Source organism: Sarcophilus harrisii, chromosome 3, assembly GCF_902635505.1.
Source record: "Sarcophilus harrisii chromosome 3, mSarHar1.11, whole genome shotgun sequence".
Classification (NCBI taxonomy): Eukaryota; Metazoa; Chordata; class Mammalia; order Dasyuromorphia; family Dasyuridae; genus Sarcophilus; species Sarcophilus harrisii.
In genome coordinates, this window is record NC_045428.1 from 82,372,429 (window position 1) to 82,395,216 (window position 22,788).

At 35.1% G+C, this 22,788-nt stretch overlaps 1 protein-coding gene across 3 annotated transcripts in view; it reads left to right on the forward strand.

Annotated features, from left to right (window-relative positions):
- The window catches only part of C2CD6 (C2 calcium dependent domain containing 6), a 128,610-nt gene that overhangs the window by 80,393 nt on the left and 25,429 nt on the right, over positions 1-22,788 (forward strand). For 2 of the 3 annotated variants that reach the window (XM_031958327.1, XM_031958329.1), the window contains exons 11-13: positions 787-859; positions 12,546-12,592; positions 16,160-16,633. In XM_031958327.1, coding sequence (XP_031814187.1) covers positions 787-859; positions 12,546-12,592; positions 16,160-16,633 — 594 coding nt within the window. The remainder of the gene's footprint in view (positions 1-786; positions 860-12,545; positions 12,593-16,159; positions 16,634-22,788) is intronic. The other variant, XM_031958326.1, reaches the window with a different exon arrangement.

Here is a 22,788-nt window from a genome sequence, read left to right on the forward strand (position 1 = left end):
CCATCATAAAGAGATGAGGAAACAGACTCAGAAATGTTGTTACTTATCCAGAGTTACATAGCTAGTAAATATTTGAAGTGGGATTGAACTTACTAGTTGCCTTTTTAAGTAGACACTATGTACTGGATGCTAGGGATCCAATAATAAAAATAAAATGGTTCTTGCCCTTAAGGAGAGAGGAAATAATGTAAATAAAAAGGTAAATATAAAATGGATACAAAGTGAATGAAAAGTTATTTATGAAAGGTAGTCACTAAAAGTTGGGAGATCAAGATAGATTTTCTGTTGGAAATGTCATTTGAGCCGAATTATGAAAGAAATTAGAGATTTTGTGAGATGGGAAGTGAGTAGGGAGTACATTGTAGGCATGGGACCTAGTCTCTGCAAAGAAAGGTGTGAAGAATGAGAGAGGGAATAAGTGGTATCCACTTAGCTCCCAACTTCTTTATCATCCTCTCATGCCTTTAAGCCATCTGTCTGGTCTCTAATTTCTGTTCACAATAGTAATAACTAGCATTTATATGTAGTTTTAGGAGTTATTTTCATTTTACAGTATTTTCATTAACAATCTTGTGATTAATCTGGTCCACACAATGCCATGATAACCTCTTCTTGGGACAATTCTTAACAGACAGAACTTCCCTTAAAACAATGCCACTCCTATTATTCTCCAGGGAAAAATATACATTACCATGATGAAGAAAATATGAAGACAAAGTTTTTAAAATCCATTTATTAACAAGATTTCCCATTTTCTCTAATATGTTTGCTTTTCTTTGCTTCTAGGATCCTGAAGACAAAGATGACCTACAAGAAATGGATGAGAATCCACTCCCAGAAAATTTATTTCAAACACCAGGTCTAGAAACTCATTTGATTATTTACAATTTATTAGCAATATAGTTTATATAAAGATAGATCTCATAAAAAGAAAACCAATGCTTTCTTTAATTGTATTTTCATGTTTAAGTTAGGAGATTAATTACATATACTGTCCTAGTTTTGTAAAGAACCCCTTCTTACTTGTAAAATTACAGAGAAAATACTACCATGAATGAGTTTTAGACCATAAGCTCTATTGGAAAATGCCTTCAAGGTACAAGAAACAAAATTTAGAAATTTGAATTCTAGGCCATAAAGAATTGTGTGTTTTATAGGCTGTTGTTCTTTCATCCACCATTGAAGTAATATTTTACTTCAACAAAAAGTTCAGTAGACATTTTTAAAATGCCTACTATGTGAGGCACTGTGCCAAATTCTGAGGATGATGGGATATAACAATTTTAAAAATTATGTAGTTTTTGGCCTTAAGGAGCTTTTAATTTAATTGGAATGATATGATATGTATCCAGATGAGCATTATAAAATATAAAACAGAGGAAAAATACAGAAGTTGTGCTATGAAAACCAGGAGAGAACAATCATGACATAGGAATATCAGTCTAAACTTTATGAAGGACATGATACCTGAACTTGGTTTTGAAGCAGAGAAAGGATGTTAATAATACAAAAAGAAAGATAGAAAATGTTTTCCTCCCATAACATACATCCTGTACAAAAGCATGGGTATAAGTTCTTGCCCCATTTTTCTGTTAAAATTTTTTTCTCTTTTGCTGCTGGGGAAGATTGAGAAATTATATAGTTTGGTTGGATCATTGATAAGGATAAATACTATTAAATAAGGCTGAAAAGGGAAATTGGTCCCAGAATGGAGATAGTATAAAAAACCAGGTAAAAGAGTTTAGTTGTTATTGTTTAAGCAGGCAATAGGAAACCAATAAAGAGTGGAAGTTATCTAATGAGACTTATGTATCTTAACAGTTAAATATAATAGCTATGTGAATATTGATTAGAGAGGATAGAAAGATGATATTTTATTAAAGACCTATTAAAATAGTGCAGGAAAAAAATGAGTCATGATTAGAAAGCAAAGAACAGATACATTTTGGAGGTTGGATAATGGGAAATTACTGTGTCACTATCATAGTGGACATTGTTGCAGTAAATTTGTTAGGAATTGGGAATTATTTTAATCTTTTAATGATCCTGTTTTTTCTCTCAAATCCATGAATTGTGACACTCATAGTCACAAAAGTAAATATGAAGCAGATGGGAAAATGACGTGATTCAAACATGATAATGTATCATGATCTATTTTCTTCAGTGATGGCAGTGAAGCTGTGTATTGACCTAACTGTTCTGGAAAGTAATTTAGACTTATATCCTAAAAGTCACCAAACTATGCATACCATTTGATTACTAGGACTGTACTTAAAGTTTAAAAAAAAACATGGGTAGAAAATAATTCATAATATTTCTTTTTGTAGTAGCAAAAATTTGAAAAATAAGGGGATATCCATTCAGTTAAGCAGTGCCCAAATAAATTATGATATATTAATATAATTATTGTATTGTTAAAATTTTTCAAAGAAATCTGGGAATGTACATGAACTGATACAAAATACGAGTGAGCTGAACCATATATAAAAAAAGATTTATATAGCAACATTATAAAGAAAAAAACTTTGAAAGACTTGAAAGTAGTTATCATGTAGCAACAGCTGTGAATTCAGACAAATGAAAATGCTATTCACCTCCTGATAAATAATGGATTTAAGATGCAAATTAGACATAATATAGGAATTCATTTGACTATGTATATTTGTTACAAGGACTTTGTTTTTCTTTTTCCCTCAGTGATAGCTGGTAGGATGGTGAGAAAAAATAGAGGATGTAAAAAAAAAAGAGCAAGAAAAGAGTGTCATTGAGGCAGTTGTCTTTTTTTTAATGTAAAGATAAGAGCAGAAGGAAAGAAAAACAAAACATAGCTAAGCAAGACAACTTTGAAAACTACTTTAAAAGAAAATCAATTTTTTTTTAACAATAGAGGTTAAGCAATGATCTTTTTGTTTTGTCCTGTGTAGTTATTTGGTATTTATTAATGTCAAAAAAAGACAATTTTCCTACTGCATATCAGTGGAGTGATAAGGAAAAAATGACACTTAAAAACATAAGTCTAGCAAAGTGTCAGCACCTAAATAAAGACAACACAATTTTATTTTTTATTTATTTTTTATTTTTTTTATAAAGAGAAAGCATTTATTTAGTCCCACCAGGGAGAGGCCCAGACATGCACCTGGGAGCCATCCCAGCTCCTAACATTTGCTCATGGAACCTGAGGAGCTTCCGGCTTGTGGGGATTTAAATAGCAAAGGACTTCATTGGATAGACTAAAAAGACATAACCATCCTTAACCAATGGTCACCAGAAGACAACACAATTTTAAAGATAACTAAAATTACTTTTCAAGAAATCTCAAGAGACCAAAATACCATGGATGAAAATAATAGGTGATATTATTACCCCAAAAAGACACTTGGGAAACATTAATAATCTTTTGTCTCATGTGACTACTTTCTCACCTCTGTAAAATTTTTATGAGAATATGTATTTATTTTCTCAATATATATTTTGCAGAAAATATGAGAAAGGAATAGGCAAGTTATATAGTAGACACGTAAGGCACATAGCAATTTATTTGAAAAATATCTGAGAGTTGTAGTGGACTTCAAAGATCATCATAATTAAAGAGTTTGATGTGGTGGCTTCCTGCCTCCCCTAATCCCCAAATGCTATGAGGTGATAGTTCTTTTCTACCTTCATCAGACCCCTTCTAGAGTATTATGTTCAGTTCTGGAAGTCTCAGTTTATGAAGAATTTAGATAAACTGGAAAGCTTGCAGAGGAGAGACGTCTATCTGTGTATGATGCAGAGACTTAGTTTAGTTGAATTTGGATTGAAGGAACTGAGTATGTAGAATCTGGTGAGAAGAGTCAGAAAGGACAGATTAGCTATTTTCAAATTTTGAAGGATTAGCATGTAAGAGTAAGTATTAGATTTATTCTGCTTGCTCCCAAAGGGCAGAACCAAGAGTAATAAGTTGAATTTTCAAAGAGACAAATTTAGGTTTGATTTCAGAAAAAAGTAAAAAAACAAAACTTGTTAATTCCACTTCTTGGATATCCCTTTGGTTACACACTAAAAAGTTTCTGAGATCTTTGCCAGATCTTTCTATCTTTAAAAGTTTTTATTTTCTTAACAGTTATCAAAGTTAAAGCAGCTTTAAGGATAGCCCTTTCCCCCTGAATTACTAAAGTTGTATCCATTTTTTAAAGTCTGTCTCTTGTTTTTCAAAATAATGTTTTCTTTGTTGTGATACTAATATTTTTATTCTTGTTCTTTAATTTTTTTGTCATATTTTACCTTATTTTGTTCTTTTCTTATTTTTTGGAGAAAAATTTTGTGAAATTCTAATTAGCTCTCTTGCACACGTGATCTTTCTTGACAGCTTGTAAGTCATTATCATATTGTCATAATATTGAAACTTAACAAAGATATATTTGAGTAAACTCAGTATTATATTTTTCTTTACTGTGTCTTCTGAATTGTGACTCTGATCCTGGTTTTCACTATTTGGAGGAATATTTTCATGTTATTTGATGAGATAAAATATTCATTTTTATTCCAAAATTGGGAGTTTTATAATTGTAATATTATAAGTTTTTTTTTAATTTTAAGTTTTTCTTTCCTCCCCTCACTAAACTTTTACTTCTATTAGTTAAAAATTTTTTCTAGTTGAGTAATTTGCTGGGATGTTGTTCTTGGTTTTCACTGATTTTTCTGACATTCTGTACTCGTTTAAAAAATGAATATTTTTAAAAGTTAATTTCATTGCTGTACTGTTAATTGACATGTTTCTTCTCTTGTTTTTTGTTTTTTATTATTATTATAATAAGTTTTTATTGACAGAACCCATGCCAGGATAATTTTTTACAACATTATCCCTTGCACTCACTTCTGTTCGATTTCAACCCTCTCTCCCTCCACCTTCCTAGATGGCAAGATCTATATAATTAAATATATAGCAGTATAACTAGATACATATATGTGTCAGAACTGAAGAGATCTTTGTTGCTACAGGGATTGGATTCAGAGGTAGAATACCAAGAAGAAAAACAAAAATGCAAACAGTTAGTTCATTTCCCAATGTTCTTTCTTTGGTCCTAGCTGCTTCTTCCATATGGATCAATTCAAACTGAGTTTAGGTCTCTTTGTCAAGAAATCCTTCATAGAATACATCCTCTTAAGTGTTGTCTTGTATATAATGATCTTCTGGTTCTGCTCATTTCACTTACATCAGTTCATGTAATTCTCTCAAGCTTCTCTGTATTCATCTTTCATTTTCAGCAATAATATTCATAACATTCATTACCACAATTTACCAACCATTCTCCAGTTGATGGGCATCCATTCATTTCAGTTTTCCCTAGCCACTACAAACTGCCTTCCTTCTAGATTTGATAAGCCAGTAGTAGCATTGCTAGATCAAAGGGTATGCATGGTTTGATAACTTTAGGGCATAATTCCTGATTGCTCTCAGAATGGTTGGATTTGTTCACAACTCCACCAACAATGCATCAGTGCCAGTTTTCCATACCCTCAACATTCATCATTATTTTTTCCTGTCATCTTAGCCAATCGCAGGTGTGTAGTGTATCTCAGAGTTGTCTTAATTTGCATTTCTCTGATCAATAGTGATTTGGAACACTCTTTCATACGAGTGGTAATAGTTTCAATTTCATCATCTGAAAATTGTCTGTTCATATCCTTTGACCATTTATCAGTTGGAGGTAAACGATTTCTCATAAATTAGAGTCAATTCTCTATATATTTTTGGAAATAGGGCTTTTATAAGGAACCTTTAACTGTGAAGATGTTTTCCCAGTTGTTTGCTTCCCTTCTAATCTTGTTTACATTAGTTTTGTTTGTACAAAGGCTTTTTAATTTGATGTAATCAAAATTTTTCTATTTTGTGATCAGTAATGGTCTCTAGTTCATCTTTAGTCACAAATTTCTTCTTCCTCCACAAGTCTGAGAGATAAACTATCCTATGTTCCTCTAATTTATTTATAATCTCATTCTTTATGCCTAAATCATGGACCATTTTGATCTTATCTTGGTATACGGTGTTAAGTGTGGGTCCATGCCTAATTTCTGCCATACTAATTTCCAGTTATCCCATCAGTTTTTGTCAAATAATGAATTCTTATCCCAAAAGTGAGGATCTTTGGGTTTGTCAAATACTAGATTGCTATAGTTGACTATTCTGTCTTGTGAACCTAACCTATTCCACTGATCAACTAATCTATTTCTTAGCCAATACCAAATGGTTTTGGTGACTGCTGCTTTATAATATAGTTTTAGATCAGATACAGCTAGGACACCTTCATTTGATTTTTTTTTTCATTAATTCTCTTAAGATTCTCGACCTTTTATTATTCTGTATGAATTTTGTTGTTATTTTTTCTAGATCATTAAAATATTTTCTTGGAAGTCTGATTGGTATAGCACTAAATAAATAGATTAGTTTAGAGAGAGTATTGTCACCTTTATTATATTCACTTGGCCTATCCAAGAGCACTTAATATTTTCCCAATTATTTAAGTTTGACTTTATTTGTGTGGAAAGTTTTTTGTAATTTAGCTCATATAATTCCTGACTTTCCTTTGGTAGATAGATTCCCAAATATTTTATGCTGTCGACAGTTATTTTGAATGGAATTTCTCTTTGTATCTCTTGCTGTTGGATTTGTTTGATGATGTATAAAAATGCTTAAAGGTATTTATGTGGATTTATTTTGTATCCTGCAACTTTGCTAAAGTTATGAATTATTTCTAATAGCTTTTTAATAAGATCTCTGGGTTCTCTAGTATACCATCATATCATCTGCAAAGAGTGATAGTTTGGTTTCCTCATTTGCCTACTCTAATTCCTTTAATCTCTTTCTAGATCTCTTATTGCGAGGGGCTAGTGTTTCTAATACAATATTGAATAATAATGGTGATAGTGGGCCACCTTGCTTCACTCCAGATCTTACTGGGAAAGGTTTCAGTTTTTCCCCATTGCATATGATGCTTACTGACAGTTTTAAATATATGCTCCTGACTATTTTAAGGAAAAGTCCATTTATTCCTATATTCTCAAGTGTTTTTATTAGGAATGGATGTTGGATTTTATCAAATGCTTTTTCTGTATCTATTGAGATGATCATATGTTTTTTGTTAGTTTGCTTATTGATATAGTCAATTATGCTAATAGTTTTCTAATATTGAACCAGCCCTGGATTCCTGGTACAAATCTTACTTGGTCACGGTGTATTATCCTGGGGATGATTTTCTGTAATCTTTTTGCTAATATTTTATTTAAGATTTTAGCATCAATATTCATTAGGGAGATTGATCTATAATTTTCTTTCTCTGTTTTCAGCCTACCTGGTTTAGGTATCAGTACCATGTTTGAATTGTAAAAGGAGTTTGGTAGGACTCCTTCAATCCCTATTTTTTCAAATAATTTATATAGCATTGGAGTTAATTGTTCTTTAAATGTTTGGTAGAATTCACATGTAAATCCATCTGGTCCTGAGGGATTTTTTCTTAGGAAGTTGGCTAATAAACATTTCTATTTCTTTTTCTAAAATGGGACTGTTTAGGATATTTACTTCTTCCTCTGTTAATCTGGGCAAGCTATATTTTGAGGTATTCTTCCATTTCATTTAAGTTGTTGAATTTATTGGCATAAAGTTAGACAAAGTAACTCTAATTATTGCTCTAATTTCCTCTTTATTAGTGGTAGTTCTTCCTTTTCATTTTAAGACTAACAATTTGATTTTCCTCTTTCCTTTTTTTAATCAGATTTACTAAGGGTTTGTCTATTTTGTTGGTTTTTTCATAGAACCAACTCAGTGTTATTAATTCAATATTTTTTTTACTTTCAATTTTATTGATCTCTCCTTTTATTTTTAGAATTTCAAGTTTAGTGTTTGACTTGGGGGGGGGGGTTTAATTTGTTCCTTTTCTAGCATTTTTAGTTGCAAGCCCAATTCATTGACCTTCTCTTTCTCCATTTTATGCAAGTAGGCCTCTAGAGATATGAAATTTCCCCTTATTACGCTTTGGCTGCATCCACACATTTTGGTATGATGTCTCATTATTGTTGTTTCTTGGTGAAGGTTATTAATTATGTCTATGATTTCTGTTTCACACAATCATTCTTTAGTATGAGATTATTTAGTTTCCAATTATTTTTTGATCTACTTTCCCCTGGCTTTTTGTTGAATGTAATTTTTATTGCATCGTGGTCTGAAAAGGATGCATTTACTATTTCGGCCTTACTGCATTTGAGTTTGAGGTTTTTATGTCCTAATATATGGTCTATTTTTGTATAGGTTCCATGAACTGCTGAGAAGAAAGTGTGCTCCTTTCTGTCTCCATTTAGTTTTCTCCAGAGATCTATCATATCTAACTTTTCTAGTATTCTATTTACCTCTTTGACTTCTTTCTTATTTATTTTGTGGTTTGATTTATCTAATTCTGAGAATTACAAAGGTTGAGATCTCCCACTATTATAATTTTGCTGTCTATTTCTTCTTGCAGCTCTCTTAATTTCTCTTTTAAGAATTTAGATGCTACACCACTTGGTGCATATATGTTTTAATATTGATGTTGCTTCATTATCTATGCTCCTTTAGCAAGATATAGTGCCCTTCCTTATCTCTTTTAATTAGATCAATTTTGTTTTGCTTGATCTGAGATCAGGATAGCTACCTACTTTTGACTTCATCTGAAGCATAGTAGATTTTGCTCCAACCTTTTACCTTTATTCTGCATGTATCTCCCTGCTTCAGGTGTGTTTCCTGTAAACAAAATATTGTAGGATTCTGGCTTTTAAATCCATTCTGCTAATCGCTTCCTCTTTATGGGGGAGTTTACCCTGTTCACATTTATGGTTAAAATTACCAATTCTGTATTACTTGCCACCTTGTTAACCCCTGTTTATGCTTTTCTCCCTTATCCCCCTTCCCAGTATTAAACTTGTGAGCACCACTTACTTCTCACAGCCCTCCCTTTTAGTATCCCTCCCCCTGCCTTAGAGTTCTTCCCCCTATATTACTCCTTTTCCTTACAGTTTCTGTATTCCTTTCTGCTTAGCTTATTCCTTCCCTTTTCACTTTTACCTTCTCACTTTTCAGTGAGATGGGAGAAGTTTCACCATATATTGAATATGTCTAAAATTTTTTCTCTTAAAGTTAATTCTTATGGCAGTAAAATACCCACTATATTCATCCCCCTCCATTTTCTGGTACAATATCCTTTCCACCTCTAGTTTCTAGAACAAGGTATACATGTATTCTTTATACATCTTTATAGCAGAAATATAGTTCCCAAGATTTCTTTTTACCTTTTTAGGTTTCTCTTGAGTTCTATATTTGTAGATCAAACTTTTTGTTAAATTCTGTTTTTTTCATCAAAAATAGGTGAAATTCGCTTATTTCATTGAATGACCATCTTCTTCCCTGGAAAAAGATGCTCATTCTGGCTGGGTAAGTAATTTTTGGTTGCATATTGAGTCCCTTAGCCTTTTGGAATATCATATTCCAGGCCCTTCCATCTTCTAATGTGGATGCTGCCAGATCCTGGGTAATCCTTATTGTGGCTCCTCTATATTTTTTTTTTTTTTTTTTTTTTTTAATAGCCTTTAATTTATAGGATATATATACATGGGTAACTTTACAGCATTAACAATTGCCAAACCTCTTGTTCCAATTTTCACCTCTTACCCACCCCACCTCCCTAAATGGCAGGATGACCAGTAGATATTAAATATATTAAAATATAACTTAGATACACAATAAGTATACATGACCACAACATTATTTTGCTGTACAAAAATCAGACTCTGAATTATTGTACAATTAGCTTGTGAAGGAAATCAAAGATGCAGGTGTGCATAAATATAGGGACTGAGGAATTCAATGTAGTGGTTTTAGTCATCTCCCAGAGTTCTTTTCTGGGTATAGCTAGTTCAGTTCATTACTGCTCCATTAGAAATGATTTGGTTGATACGTTGCTGAGGATGGCCTGATCCATCAGGACTGGTCATCATCTAGTATTGTTGTTGAAGTATAATGATCTCCTGGTCCTGCTCATTTCACTTAGCATCAGTTATTGTAAGTCTCTCCAGGCCTTTCTGAAATCATCCTGTTGGTCATTTCTTACAGAACAGTAATATTCCATAATTTTCATATACCACAATTTATTCAGCCATTCTCCAACTGATGGACATCCATTCAGTTTCAGTTTCTAACCACTACAAAAGGCTGCCACAAACATTAGCACTATACAGGTCCTTTCCTTCTTTATAATCTCTTTGGGATATAATCCCAGTAGTAACACTCTGGATCAAAGGTATGCACAGTTTGATAACTTTTTGAGCATAGTTCCAAACTACTCTCCAAAATGGTTGGATTCGTTCACAACTCCACCAACAATGAATCAATGTCCCAGTTTTCCCACATCCCCTCCAACAATCATCATTATTTTTTCCTGTCATCTTGTGGCTCCTCTATATTTAAATTGGGTTTTTCTAGCCACTTGCAGTATTTTTTCCTTTGTCTGATAGTTCTGGCATTTGGCCACTATATTTCTTGGTGTTTTGATTTTAGGATCCCTTTCAGTAGGTGATCGATGAATTCTTTCAATGTCTATTTACCCTCTGTTTCTATAACTTCTGGGCAGTTCTCTTTGATAATTTCCTGGAAAATAGTGTCCAGGCTCTTTTTTCTCATATTTTCTGGGGTTCAATAATTCTCATATTGTCTCTCTAGACCTATTTTCTAGGTCTGTTGTTTTCCCAGAAGGTATTTAGCTTTTTTTCCATTGTTTGATTTTTTGGTTTTGCTTGCCTGATTCTTGTTGTCCTCATCATTTCAATTCCATTTTTCGATTCTGATTTTCAGTGAAGTATTTTCTTCATTCACTTTTTAATATCTTTTTCTAATTGTCCAATTGAGTTGTTTTGCTCTATGGAATTTTTTCCCATTTCGCCAGTTTTATTTTTTAGAGAGCCATTTTCTGTTTCCAGTTCACGAATCCTATTTTTCAAAGATTTGATTTCTTTATCCACTCTGTCTTTAAATGAGTGGGATGACTTCTCCAGACTCTCTTGCCAGGCCTCCCTCTCCTTTTCCCATTTTTCTTCTAGCTCTCTTGTGAGAGCCTTTTTAATTTCTTCTATGAGATTCCTCTGTGCTGAGGAACAGATGATCTCCTTCTGTGGGGATTCACCTGGAGATAATCTGTTTTTAGTCTCCTCAGGGTTTAGAGTCTGCTCTCTGTTCGTATAAAAGCTGTCAATCGTTAAGGTCTTTTTCAATTTTTTGCTCATTTTATCAGAAAAGAATCAGAGACAAACTAGCAAAGAAAAAAAGAATAAAGCCCCAAATTGAATCTGCTTTTGTGGGGGAGAGGGGCTGGGTGGTGTTATCGAGCTTCCTCTACAGACTGCGGGGGCAGCAGCGAGGCACTAGCAGGTCTGTGCTGCGCCTGTGCTCCAAGACTCTGAGAGCGTGCTGAGACGCTGTGTGGGAGGGGTGGCCAGGTCCTGAGAGAGACTCCAGCTGTTTGGGGTTGTATTCTTCACCCCCCGGTTTTTTTAGCTTCTCTGTTGGGTTACTCACTTGCTGCCAGGGCAAAGTATCCAAGGCTGTAGCAAAGCTCTCCCCACAGAGATGGCTGAGATCACACCCCACCCCGCTCTGGTCTCCTGGGCTGTGAGCTGCCTGCAGAGCTCGAGCTGCCGCTGCCCTCAGCCTGTACCTGATCTAAAACCGTCCTGCCCTCGAGCAAAAACAGACCTTTCCTGGCAAGTTTCAAGGATGTCTTCTCTTGATAACTATTTGTGGGTTTTTTTCAGTCAAGCATTGATTCATAGGCTTATCAGGAAATGGATTCTGAGAGAAAATGCGGAGCTTACACAGCTGTGTGCCTCCTTGCCGCCATCTTGGCTGGAAGTCCTTCTTCTCTTGTTAAAGAGATCAAATGTCTGTTGACTGAGAGAGTTTCTGGGCTTTTTTGGTGTTCTGTTTGGGCAATTGTTTTATATCCCATGCTATTAAAAAAGTAGTTAATAAATGATAATACAGAATTGATTTTTTTCCTAGTTCTATCTGCTAGCTCAACTGTTTTACTTTCTGCAGGCAGGATCAAAAAATAATCATGTAAAATCAATAATCGACTAAGTATCTTCTGTGTTTCAAGCACTGCTCTTAAGTTTTGAATATACAAAAAAAGCAGAAAACAGTCTCTCAATCTTTCAGATTAAATGCAAGTGATGTATAGATAAGATATATAGAGGTTAAAATATAGATATTTAACATAAGGGGAACTTGGAAAGGCTTCTTATGAACAATGATCATGAAGATGAGATATAGATGAGAAACCAGGAGGCAGAGAGGAGGAGGTAATAGTGAAAATGCCTGATAGTGGGAGATGAAGTTATGAGGATATAAAGATATGAGGAACAGCAAGGAAGTCAGGGTTATTATAGATCATATACAATATGTATAAGAGATTTTAAATATGTTTTCAGCATATTTGTAATCTATATTATTGACAATTATAGATAAAATATTTCTCTTCTTTTCTCAGCAGATTTGTTATTTAAAAAGCAGGAAGATGAACCTCTTCCATCTGAGGTAAAGGGTACATGCCCTGATAAAAAGTCAAGTCTATTAAAAAAAAAAAAGAATAAAATGTGTATGGATGGAAAGGGGTAAATATCAAAAAGGTATCATAAATCTTTTATGCAGCGAATACATTGATGTTTTTAGTGAAAACATCTATGTAATTAAATGTGTTACAGTGGTGTCCTAAAACAGTTTAGAGTAAGACTTGCATTTTCAAATGGTAGAAAGAAGAGGAATAACTCATGTGTGCAATAGATTTCAAAGTGGGATTCTCAGCATAAGCCACTAAGGACCCTTATGAAATCCTTTTCAAACACATATCTGGGGTTCTGAAGAGTAACCTGGAAATTCTAACTCAATCCTTTTCTATGCTATTTTTTTTTTTTTTTTTGACCCCATAATAGCAACTTAAGCAGTTTCCAGATATCTTTGTCACAGGGCTGAAGACAGGAATGAACTTAGGCTTCCCAAATGTTGGGCATTCCCAAATATGTGTGTAAATGAATATTACAAACAACACATTCTATTCATGAGAAGTTTTAACTACTATAACCATAAATCCTGCATTTTATAGAGTTCTATATTTATATGGTTTTGACCAAGTCAAATGTAATTCTCATTTTTCTTTGTATAAAATATCTTCTGTCAATAGGTGGTGCTGATCTTTAAGCAGAAGAGAGTAAATCTGGAAGGGTAGATGCTAAAAGAAAAAATTTTTTTAAAGTGAAGTTATATATCACTGCAATGGGCAAGATCACTAGATCATTGTGTCTTTGAAAGGACAACTTCCAAAAATAAGGTTTTATATCTTGAAAAACTAGATTTTCAAACAGAAATAGGAGACAGAGAACCAGAAAAGAGATAAAAAGAAAAAAAATTAGAGGAGAAAGGAAAAATTAATAATGTACTCTTAAGTGACTAAGGAAATGAAGGGACAAATAGAAAGCTTAATGAGGTTAGATAAGTAAGTTCAGACTCCTACTTTAACTACCACGAGGCAAACAAATTGTATCATATAAATAAAATTTATTTTTACATATCTCTGTGGAAATTCTGCATTAGTGTATTCTATTATATAAGGATCTTTTAATTTAAAAAAAATTTTTATAGAATTTCAAATTTAAAAATTAATAAAAATTCAGCCTATTCGTTTTCTAGAATAAAAAATCTTGAATTAAAAACCTTTTATGTGGCATCCACTGAATTACAATTTTGAAATTCTTGATCATTGGGAAAGTTAAGGTTTGAAATCAGATCATTAAAAAGATAAGAGAAGTAGTTCAGAAATAATTGCAAAAGTCTTCCCAAGTACATTTAGTAGAAAATAGTACGTCGCATAACTAATCAACTTCTTAGCTTCTTCCTCACCAAAAGTTTTCATTAAAATTTATTGGAGGATTTATCCCATAAAAACAATATCCTAATTTTATAATGAAAATCAACAGAAAAATAGGATTTATTTGTCAGAAATTTCACTTAGTAGTTAAGCCTGTTAAACTATATTTCACAAAGTAAGGTATTCCCCTTATCTGAGAAAGACTTAAAAAAAATTCATTTTTAACTTTCAGAGAATTATGTTCCATTTGTTATTTGATTATTCAAAAGTGGAATAAGATTTCTCTATTGAAATAATTTATGCATAGTGATTCAATTCTCAGACCAGTCATAAAAATCTATTTTGATCCATGATGTACTGTATTTCATTAACCTAACTCATAAATATCAAGAAATGCTCCAAATTGGGAGCCAGGAGCATAATTGTACTTCTCACCCACTTCTACAGAGACCTCTTATGTTATGGCCTCTGCCACATTCTCCACCCAGTCCTCTTTTCCCTCAGCTAAAGCCAGGGACAGGACTCCCCATTCATTATGGGAATGAGACCTGGGGGAAGGGGTTAGGAGTAAGGGGAGGCATTGAAAAGGATTCTGGGGGTGAAAAGCATTAAAAGGGTTTGTGGGGAAGTGACTGTAGGTGCTTGGACCCACCCCACTAGTGAGTGCCATTACCCAAATCCTAGGCCAACTTGCCACCACTATTTTCCTTTTCTTCCCAGACTTGTCCACTTCCTTTTCTACAGCCAACAGCTGTTGCTTCCAACCAGGGTGACTCTATTCCCAGGTCCAACTATAAAACAAAACAATCTCCCTACTTCTCCCCTGATTGTCCCTTGAAGCCAAGAACACAATCTTTTTGAGGGTTTTTTAAAAAAAGGTTTTTAATTACTAGTAAGGTTAGGGAAATGAGACAGAAAGCCTCTACCCCAGTTTTTCCCCCCAAGTCCCATATTTCTTTTCATTTAGATTCTCTAAGGAAAGACTTCAAGGCCTCACAAAATTGCAGAGAGCTGCTAGTGTTTATATAGTGCTTTCAGAGATACAACGTACTATATATATGTGCATATATATTTTATATATATATTTTCTCTTTTGTTGTTTTGTGCACAAGGCACAGAAGCAAGAATTAGATTAAAAGTAAAACCAAGTCAGGCCATCTCAAAGTGGAATTTGGGGAGTGAGGGAGGCTATCTGTATAGAATAGGACCTTTGAGGTAAAGGAAATGGGATGTTTGGGATGATGCCTTCCCAGGGGCTGATACTCTAGTAAGCAGGGAAGGAACTGCTATTGGAGGTGGAGGTGCAGATGGGACCTGGCCAGGAAGAAGATGAAGAACAAAAAGTTCTTCCCATCTAGAATGGTCATCCCAACTAGAATGAAGCTTTCCATATGACTATAGAGCATCTCAGGAAATCCATTCAAAAGTATTTGCATAAATTGGAGGATGATATTTTTTTTTGTATTGTGCCTGACTAAGGGAATTGATTAATTTTTATCTTTTAGAATCTGTAGAAACATATATGAAAATTAAAGTTATATAAAATAGCATGATCCCTTTTGTGGGGAAGGGATAGATGGGAGATCAGACTAATGGACAATAGTCACTATTGGCATTCAAAAGGAGATCCTAAAAGGTTGGAGTTGCAGACCAGTGAGGTGTTTCAAAAGAATTTGCAGGCTTGATCCCATCTTCATGTCAGGGAGCAAAGTTTATTATAATTGTAATGCCAATTGAAGTGGCCTAAGTTCCAAAAGGATTTAACAGAGAACCAGAAGAAAGAAGATATATGTTTATAGGACAAAGTTAGATCAGAATTTCATGTCACTTATTTGCTAATTTTATGGCTTATAGGTAGGTAGGTTTGAGGGATGGTCTATTCAGTATTGCCTCAAGAACTTGGTTGTCACTGATCAACAACTCTCTATCTGACAGTTAGGAATGTTTGTAAGACTAAACTACAGTATTCCTAAGGTCCAGAGACTTTAAGATCTTTGACAGATTGTTAGAACAATAGCACTCTAAGGTTAGAGGACCTCAGGATTATCTGCTACATTTTTCCCTAGAAGCTGTACCCTATCAGTCACCTTATGTCTTTATATAACTGATTCTTCACATTTAGCACAATAATTATGTTTAATAATAGGATTATTTGCTATGTTAAAGGGTGTGAATAATATTATTTTTGATATTTGTTAATTACCAGTGAGTATTAAGTAGTTTCACTCAATTCTTCCTAGTTGCCTGTCAATATACCTGAAGTTAAGAGCCCTCCACTGGTAGAAAAGGAAGCGGAGCCTTCAGATTCATCTTTGATTATTCAAGAAGATGCTGAAACCAAAAATGAAAGCCTTCCTCTTGAGGAAAGTACCCCTTTAACTCCTGTTTCATTAAAAGAGAAAGATATTTCTGTAGAATCTATAAATGGAAGAGATGATGAGCTAATACTTGAAAACATTGAACCTGAAGAAGAAATGACAGAAAAAGAAATCTCAGATTCAGCTTCACTAGTAGTGGAGCCAAAACAGAGCCAAACAGACTCAGAAAAAACGGACTCAATTCAATCAGAAACAAAGTTGAAAAGTATCATTTTAAGCCCAGATAGAAAAAAGAAAAGCATAGATGAATCTGTTGCAGACCCAATGAGACAAGAAAGCAAAAGGAGCTCAGAATTTCTTCAGGATCTAAAAGAAGACATTGAATCAGGCATAAAGGTATCTGTGTTCACATTGATGAGGTTTAGATTTAAGAAACCAAAATGAAATTAGGGTTTCTGGTGGTCAGGGAGTTAAATGATAAGGTCTAATGGCAGGTTTGGGGTTCAGGGAACCAAATGGAGAGGTTTGGCTCCCCTCCAACCTCTTGGGATTCCGTGCAAGGATAGGGAGTTTTGGGGACTCCTTTCTGGCAGCACAGAAGTTCTCTGTAAAAGAAGTTACAGACTTGAAAACCTAGATTGATAAAAGAGGTTTATTAGGGGATTGGAGATTACAGTCTGGCTAGGGAAATAGGTGAAGGGATGGCACTGGAAAGAGTATTCCAGTGGACAAAGGCCCTTGGCGTGCCAAGCATAGGACTGGCATGTTTGGAACCTCTGCAAAGAGAGGATTTTAGTTTGGGTCTTTTTATAATGAGAGATTTAGCTAAAGGGGGCCTGTGGGTGGAGTCCCAAGTTGGTTCCTCTCTGGGTTTCAGCTTGAGTTAGAATTTGAATTGAATTCATTGAGTTTTAGGATTGAGCCAACCCCACCCAGATAACAAAGATGAAACTGTTTGTCCTTCAGGGCAGGGTCCCTCACTGAGGCAGTTGGAGATTTTCTCCTTTAAGGATTTTCAGCGTTTTGGGGTTCCCTCTTTATTCCCCCTCAAGCCGTCAAAACTTAAATTCATTTAAGGGAAAAAAGACTTGGGGCAGGATCCCTTATTGAGGTAGAATTGAAGGAGATTTTCTCCTTAAAGGAGAAACTTTGAAAATCAAAGTTTCAGGGTCCCCTCTTAAACATTAGTATTGCACATCTATTTAACAGAAACAACAATTTACTAAAACAATTATAAAAACAAACTCTTCAATTATAAAGTAAAGCATTTATATTTTCTAAGGCATATATTTTTCAGACTCTCACATTCTGATCCTACTTCTAATCCTACTAAAGTCAGTTAAAACAATGGCAAAGTGACTTATTTCTAGCATATATTAAAATAATGTTTCTTGCAAAATTGTAAATTCAACTAAATTTCAGAAAAAATGAGAGGAAAAGTTATGGATATGTAGAGAAGCTTGGAAATGAAGTGTTTTAAAAACAGTTTTCTTATAAGTGCTATTTTTGGGGAAGCACTTACTTTTTCTGTATTTTACATGGATGTAAGTTTATAATTTAAAATGAAAATGAGTATGAATGATACTGTAGATCTGAACTAGTATAGCACCTTCCTCAAAATGGCAAATATATTCCTTACTCATTTTCATGTATAAGAAAAAAAATACCTTACCAAGAACCTCATTGACTTTATAATGAATGGAGGAAAGATCTTTTTTTACATTTTTGCAAGAATGGACACCCAGGCTAATAGGCACACTTTTGAAACCTCAAAGGCAGTATTTTATTTCCTATCCTAAAGCGCAAGTCCCTCTCCTAATTCCTTATTAATTGGATGTTATAGAAGTTACAGAATGTGAATCTTCACCCCTCATTACATAGCCAATCACAGCCCCCAAGGAGCTTGATATTCTTTTTTTTCCCCTGAGGCAATTGGGGTTAAGTGACTTGCCCAGGGTCACACAGCTAGGAAGTATTAAGTGTCTGTGGTCAAATTTGAACTCGGGTTTTAATGACTTCAGGGCTGGTGCTCTATCCACTGTGGCAGCTAGCTGCCCTCAAGGAGCTTACATTATTAAGGAAAAAAATAATGGGGCAAAGTCCAGAGGTTACCTTTTCAAATCTAGCCCTGATTATAAAAGCCAGTATGTCCCCCAAGAGCTAAATTCTTATATTCCTTGAGGGGAAGAGAAGGTGGGGTGGGGGTGAGTGGGTAGGGTGAAAAGTCCAGAGGGCTCCTGTTCAAATCTAAAACCTCCATCCTGATTATATTCTTTGATAGTCTTGTGGGTCCTAGCCTCCCATAGGTTTCATTTTTCTAATTTTAAGTTTCATTTCTTCAATTTAATTTTCATTACTCCATGTGAAGGGGGAGGGAAATTGTTCCCTTTAAGATTATCACTCTTAGAAATTGTGTCCCCTTTTGTGATTTCAAAGATCAGTATCTCCCAGGCTCCAAGGAGTTGAGAAAGAGCCCCACCCTCCCAGAATAAGAGAAGCAATACTATTGGGGGGCAAATCAACTCCCATAGAAATTCTAAATTCTCATTCAGTTGAGGAATCCTCGTCTGATCAGCTCAGGCTATCCCAGCCCCCACTAAGATACCCAATAGAACAGCTTCCCTCAACTAAGGTCTTGGCAGATGGCCCTAGGTAGCTTGTTCAACTGCCAGGACCCTTCTGCCCACTGAGAAATATTCTCAGTGCCAAAACTCCATTTCCAAATAGGTCTTTGCCACTATAGAAGTCACTCTCTTGGCAAACTGATTTCTGTCCAACAATAAACTTTCATTTTGCAACTAATTTGGGAATGAGTGAATTTTTTCACTCCTAACTAAACCTGTGGCCGATTTAAAGAGGATATTTAACAATTCTTATTGCCACTAACCTCTTGACCATTAGAAATTGAGAGCATTCAAATCGCATCACATGGAAACTAAATCACCTTCTAATTCTACCACATTTTTATTTGACTTAATAAGACAGGCAGCCTTAGCGGCATGGTGATGTTAGGTGGGGATTCTGGACTGAAAGCAAAAAGACTACGGGAGCTTCAGAACTGAGAAAGAGAAGGGAGAGAGTTACCTCAGATGCTGCCTTGTTCAGTGCTGAGGTACAGAAGGGACCCCAAAAAGGTTGGGGTTGCAGACAGGGTCACAAGGTGTTCTCCAAATCGGGGGCAAAGTTTATTGTAATCATAATGCCAATTGAAGCAGGCTTAAGTTCTGTGTGGGACAGATACCCTTACCCAAATTAAAATCACAAACTCTCAAGGTAAAAAGCAAAAAAGGATTTGTTATGATAAATCCCCAAGAGACAAGGTATGAGCAGAGGAGTGCAAAGCACAAGCTGCAAACACAGGATTATTTAGACCCTAACCAGAAGCCCCCACCCCCTTTTGATCTTTTTTTCCCATTGGCTGGAGAGTTCTAATTTGCCCAGAGACTAAATATCAGACCCCAGAGCACACTTTATTAGGTACTTAAATGCTAATAAAATAATAAAAGCTACTACCCCTTTTCATATGTGGGGGGGGGGGAGGGGAGGCAGGAGAAAAATGTTCATCTAAGATAATCAAATATCTGCAGCTTTTAGCTATAGCTTAACTTGTTATTGCAAAGTCTCAAGTCACATTCTCATGAGAGGTCTTAAGTTCATCCCTTTTAGTTCCAAAAGAATTTAGCAAAGAACCAGGGATAAATGAATAGGAAAAAGATAGATCAGGTGCTTCATTAGCTTCATAAGCTAATTTTATGGCATAAAGGTAGAAATGAGGAGTGACCTTGGAGGTGGAGTTGAGGAGTAGTCTGGGTTGCCCCTCATTATTACCTTGGAGACTTTGGTTTACTGACCAACAGATTGTGATCTGGCAGCCAGCATTGTTTGGGGAACTAGAGCACTTTTGATGAGGTGCAAATGATAAAATTAGTGGTAGTGAGAAATGTGAGAATTGGAGTGGGGAGTCCCCTCTGGTCTGGCGGTTGGGCACAGGTCCAGTGTGAAAGAATTCGCAAACCCGAAAAATCTGTGTGGCAAAAGAAGGGAATTTTATTCTTCACTAAGAAGGAAACTTTCCTAATGGGCAAAACTCCTCATTAGGAGTTTGGCAATGAGAAGTCAGCTTTGCTAGGAAGACAGACTTCTTAGTGCAGGGTCCTGTTAGGAAAATGGCAAAGGTTGACACTGAGAAGAGAATTATCTTCACAGTGCACAAGAGTCTTGGCAGGCAGCTTTGCTAAGAAGAGAGCTTCCTTTGCAAGCATAATCCTATTTCAAACTTCTGCATAGATCTGAGGTTCTGAGTTGTCCTTTTTTAGCAGTCTGAGGCTTGGGCTTCAATCAGGGCTCTGGGCCTAGATTTCCAGTTGAAAAGAGATTACTTGTCTTGGAGTTTCAAGCCACTCCTTAGGGCTATCAGGCTGAGATCTCCAACTGAATGAGACTTAAGGAGGAAGGCATTGTTTGGGAAAGGTATGCTTTTCCCAGGGGAGAGTTTGAGACCCCCTTCTTTTACAGATTAAAGGGGATACAGTTTCAGGGTTCACCCCCATCACTCAAAACCAGGTGGCCTTAGGGTTAAGGTCAGGTAGTCTCAGGGTAATTGCCATCTCCCCCTAGAAGGAGCAGCCCATTATTCAGCACTTTCATTTTGTGGTAAGAATCCTCCAATCCCAAAATGAAGTCACTCTCTCAGATTTATCTTGCTTACTTGCTCAGGTGTGGGGAGGTGGTCCTCTAAAAAGGGGAGAAATGAGGACTTGATGGGCAAATGCCTGGCATAGAACATGTATTCACTGGGGGAGAAGCACCACCAGGAATGATTAAATACTAGGGGAATTGCCATAGAGGCAAGACTCTCCTTCAGGGAGCCCTAATACAAACTACAGGACTTGACCCGACCTCATTCAGTAAATACCCTGGTAAACCCAAGGATATGTGGCAATGTACAAGAGATGTCACTCCTTCTAGTTTGTTCTGTGCTATCTTCCTCTTCAACTAGACTTCCAGACCTTCAAGATTTTAAACTCTCAAAAGTTTGTTTTATGTAAAATATTTGATTCAAGTAGATCTTTGGAGCTAGGAATCTCAAACTCCTCTACATCTCATAGTTTGTATTTCCAGCCTTTTTCCTGCATAATGGTTAGTGTGTAGAATGGAATAGAATCTCCTGTAAATGAGGGAAAGTAATTTTTTTTTTAAATAACTTTTTATTGACAGAACCCATGCCTGGGTAACTTTTTACAGCATTATTTATCCCTTGCACTCACTTCTGTTCCGATTTTTCCCCTCCCTCCTCTACCCCCTCCCCCAGATGGCAAGCAGTCCTATGCATGTTTTTTTTTTTTTTTTATTATTAGCCTTTTATTTACAGGCTATATGCATGGGTAACTTTACAGCATTAACAATTGCCAAACCTCTTGTTCCAATTTTTCACCTCTTACCCCCCCCCCTTCCCTAGATGGCAGGATGACCAGTAGATGTTAAATACATTAAAATATAAATTAGATACACAATAAGTATTCATGACCAAACCATTATTTTGCTGTACAAAAAGAATCAGACTTTGAAATATTGTACAATTAGCTTGTGAAGTCCTATACATGTTAAATAGGTTACAGTATATCCTAGATACAATATATGTGTGCAGAACCTAACAGTTCTCTTGTTGCACAGGGAAAATTGGATTCACAAGGTAAAAATAACCTGGGAAGAAAAACAAAAATACAAACAGTTTACATTCATTTCCCAGTGTTCTTTCTTTGGATGTAGCTGCTTCTTTCCATTCTTGATCACTTGAAACTGAGTTAGATCTCTTTGTTGAAGAAATCCACTTCCATCAGAATACATCCTCATACATACCGTTGTTGAAGTATATAATGATCTCCTGGTTCTGCTCATTTCACTTAGCATCAGTTCATGTAAGTCTCTCCAATCCTCTCTGTATTCATCCTGCTGGTCATTTCTTACAGAACAATAATATTCCATAACATTTATATACGAGGGAAAGTAGTTTTAGCAGTTTTAATTTTTAAAAATACCCAGAAGAAAATGAACCTCTAAAATTTGTTTTGAAAATTGAAATCTATAAAGGGAAAGCAAACTTACCAAATAGACCCACTATTTTAAAGAATGTAAAAAGTGAGTTTAAATTGTTTAATTTAACAATTTAAAATTTTAACAAGTTAACATTAAAGTTTTAACAATTTAAAGTTGTTAAACTTTATTATTTAAAGTTGTTATTATCTGGGATATTTTTAAAGTAATTGTTAATTTAATGAATGAATTTTATGTATTTTAAAAAAGTTTGGTTTGAATGAAAGAAAGCTAAGATGCTTGAAGCTAGGGAAACCAATCAGGAGGCTATTAAATTAATCTAGGTGAGGCAATGAAGTCTTGAACTAATATGGTAACTGTGAGTAGAGAGCACTGCTGGTTTTGAGTTGTTCTGAAGTGAGAAATTGTGAATTTGGCTGGTGATGTGGATGGGAGGAGGAGTGAGGGGCTGAGAATAATGCTAAAGTAACTGGAAGGATGCTGGGCTAGAGAAGTTT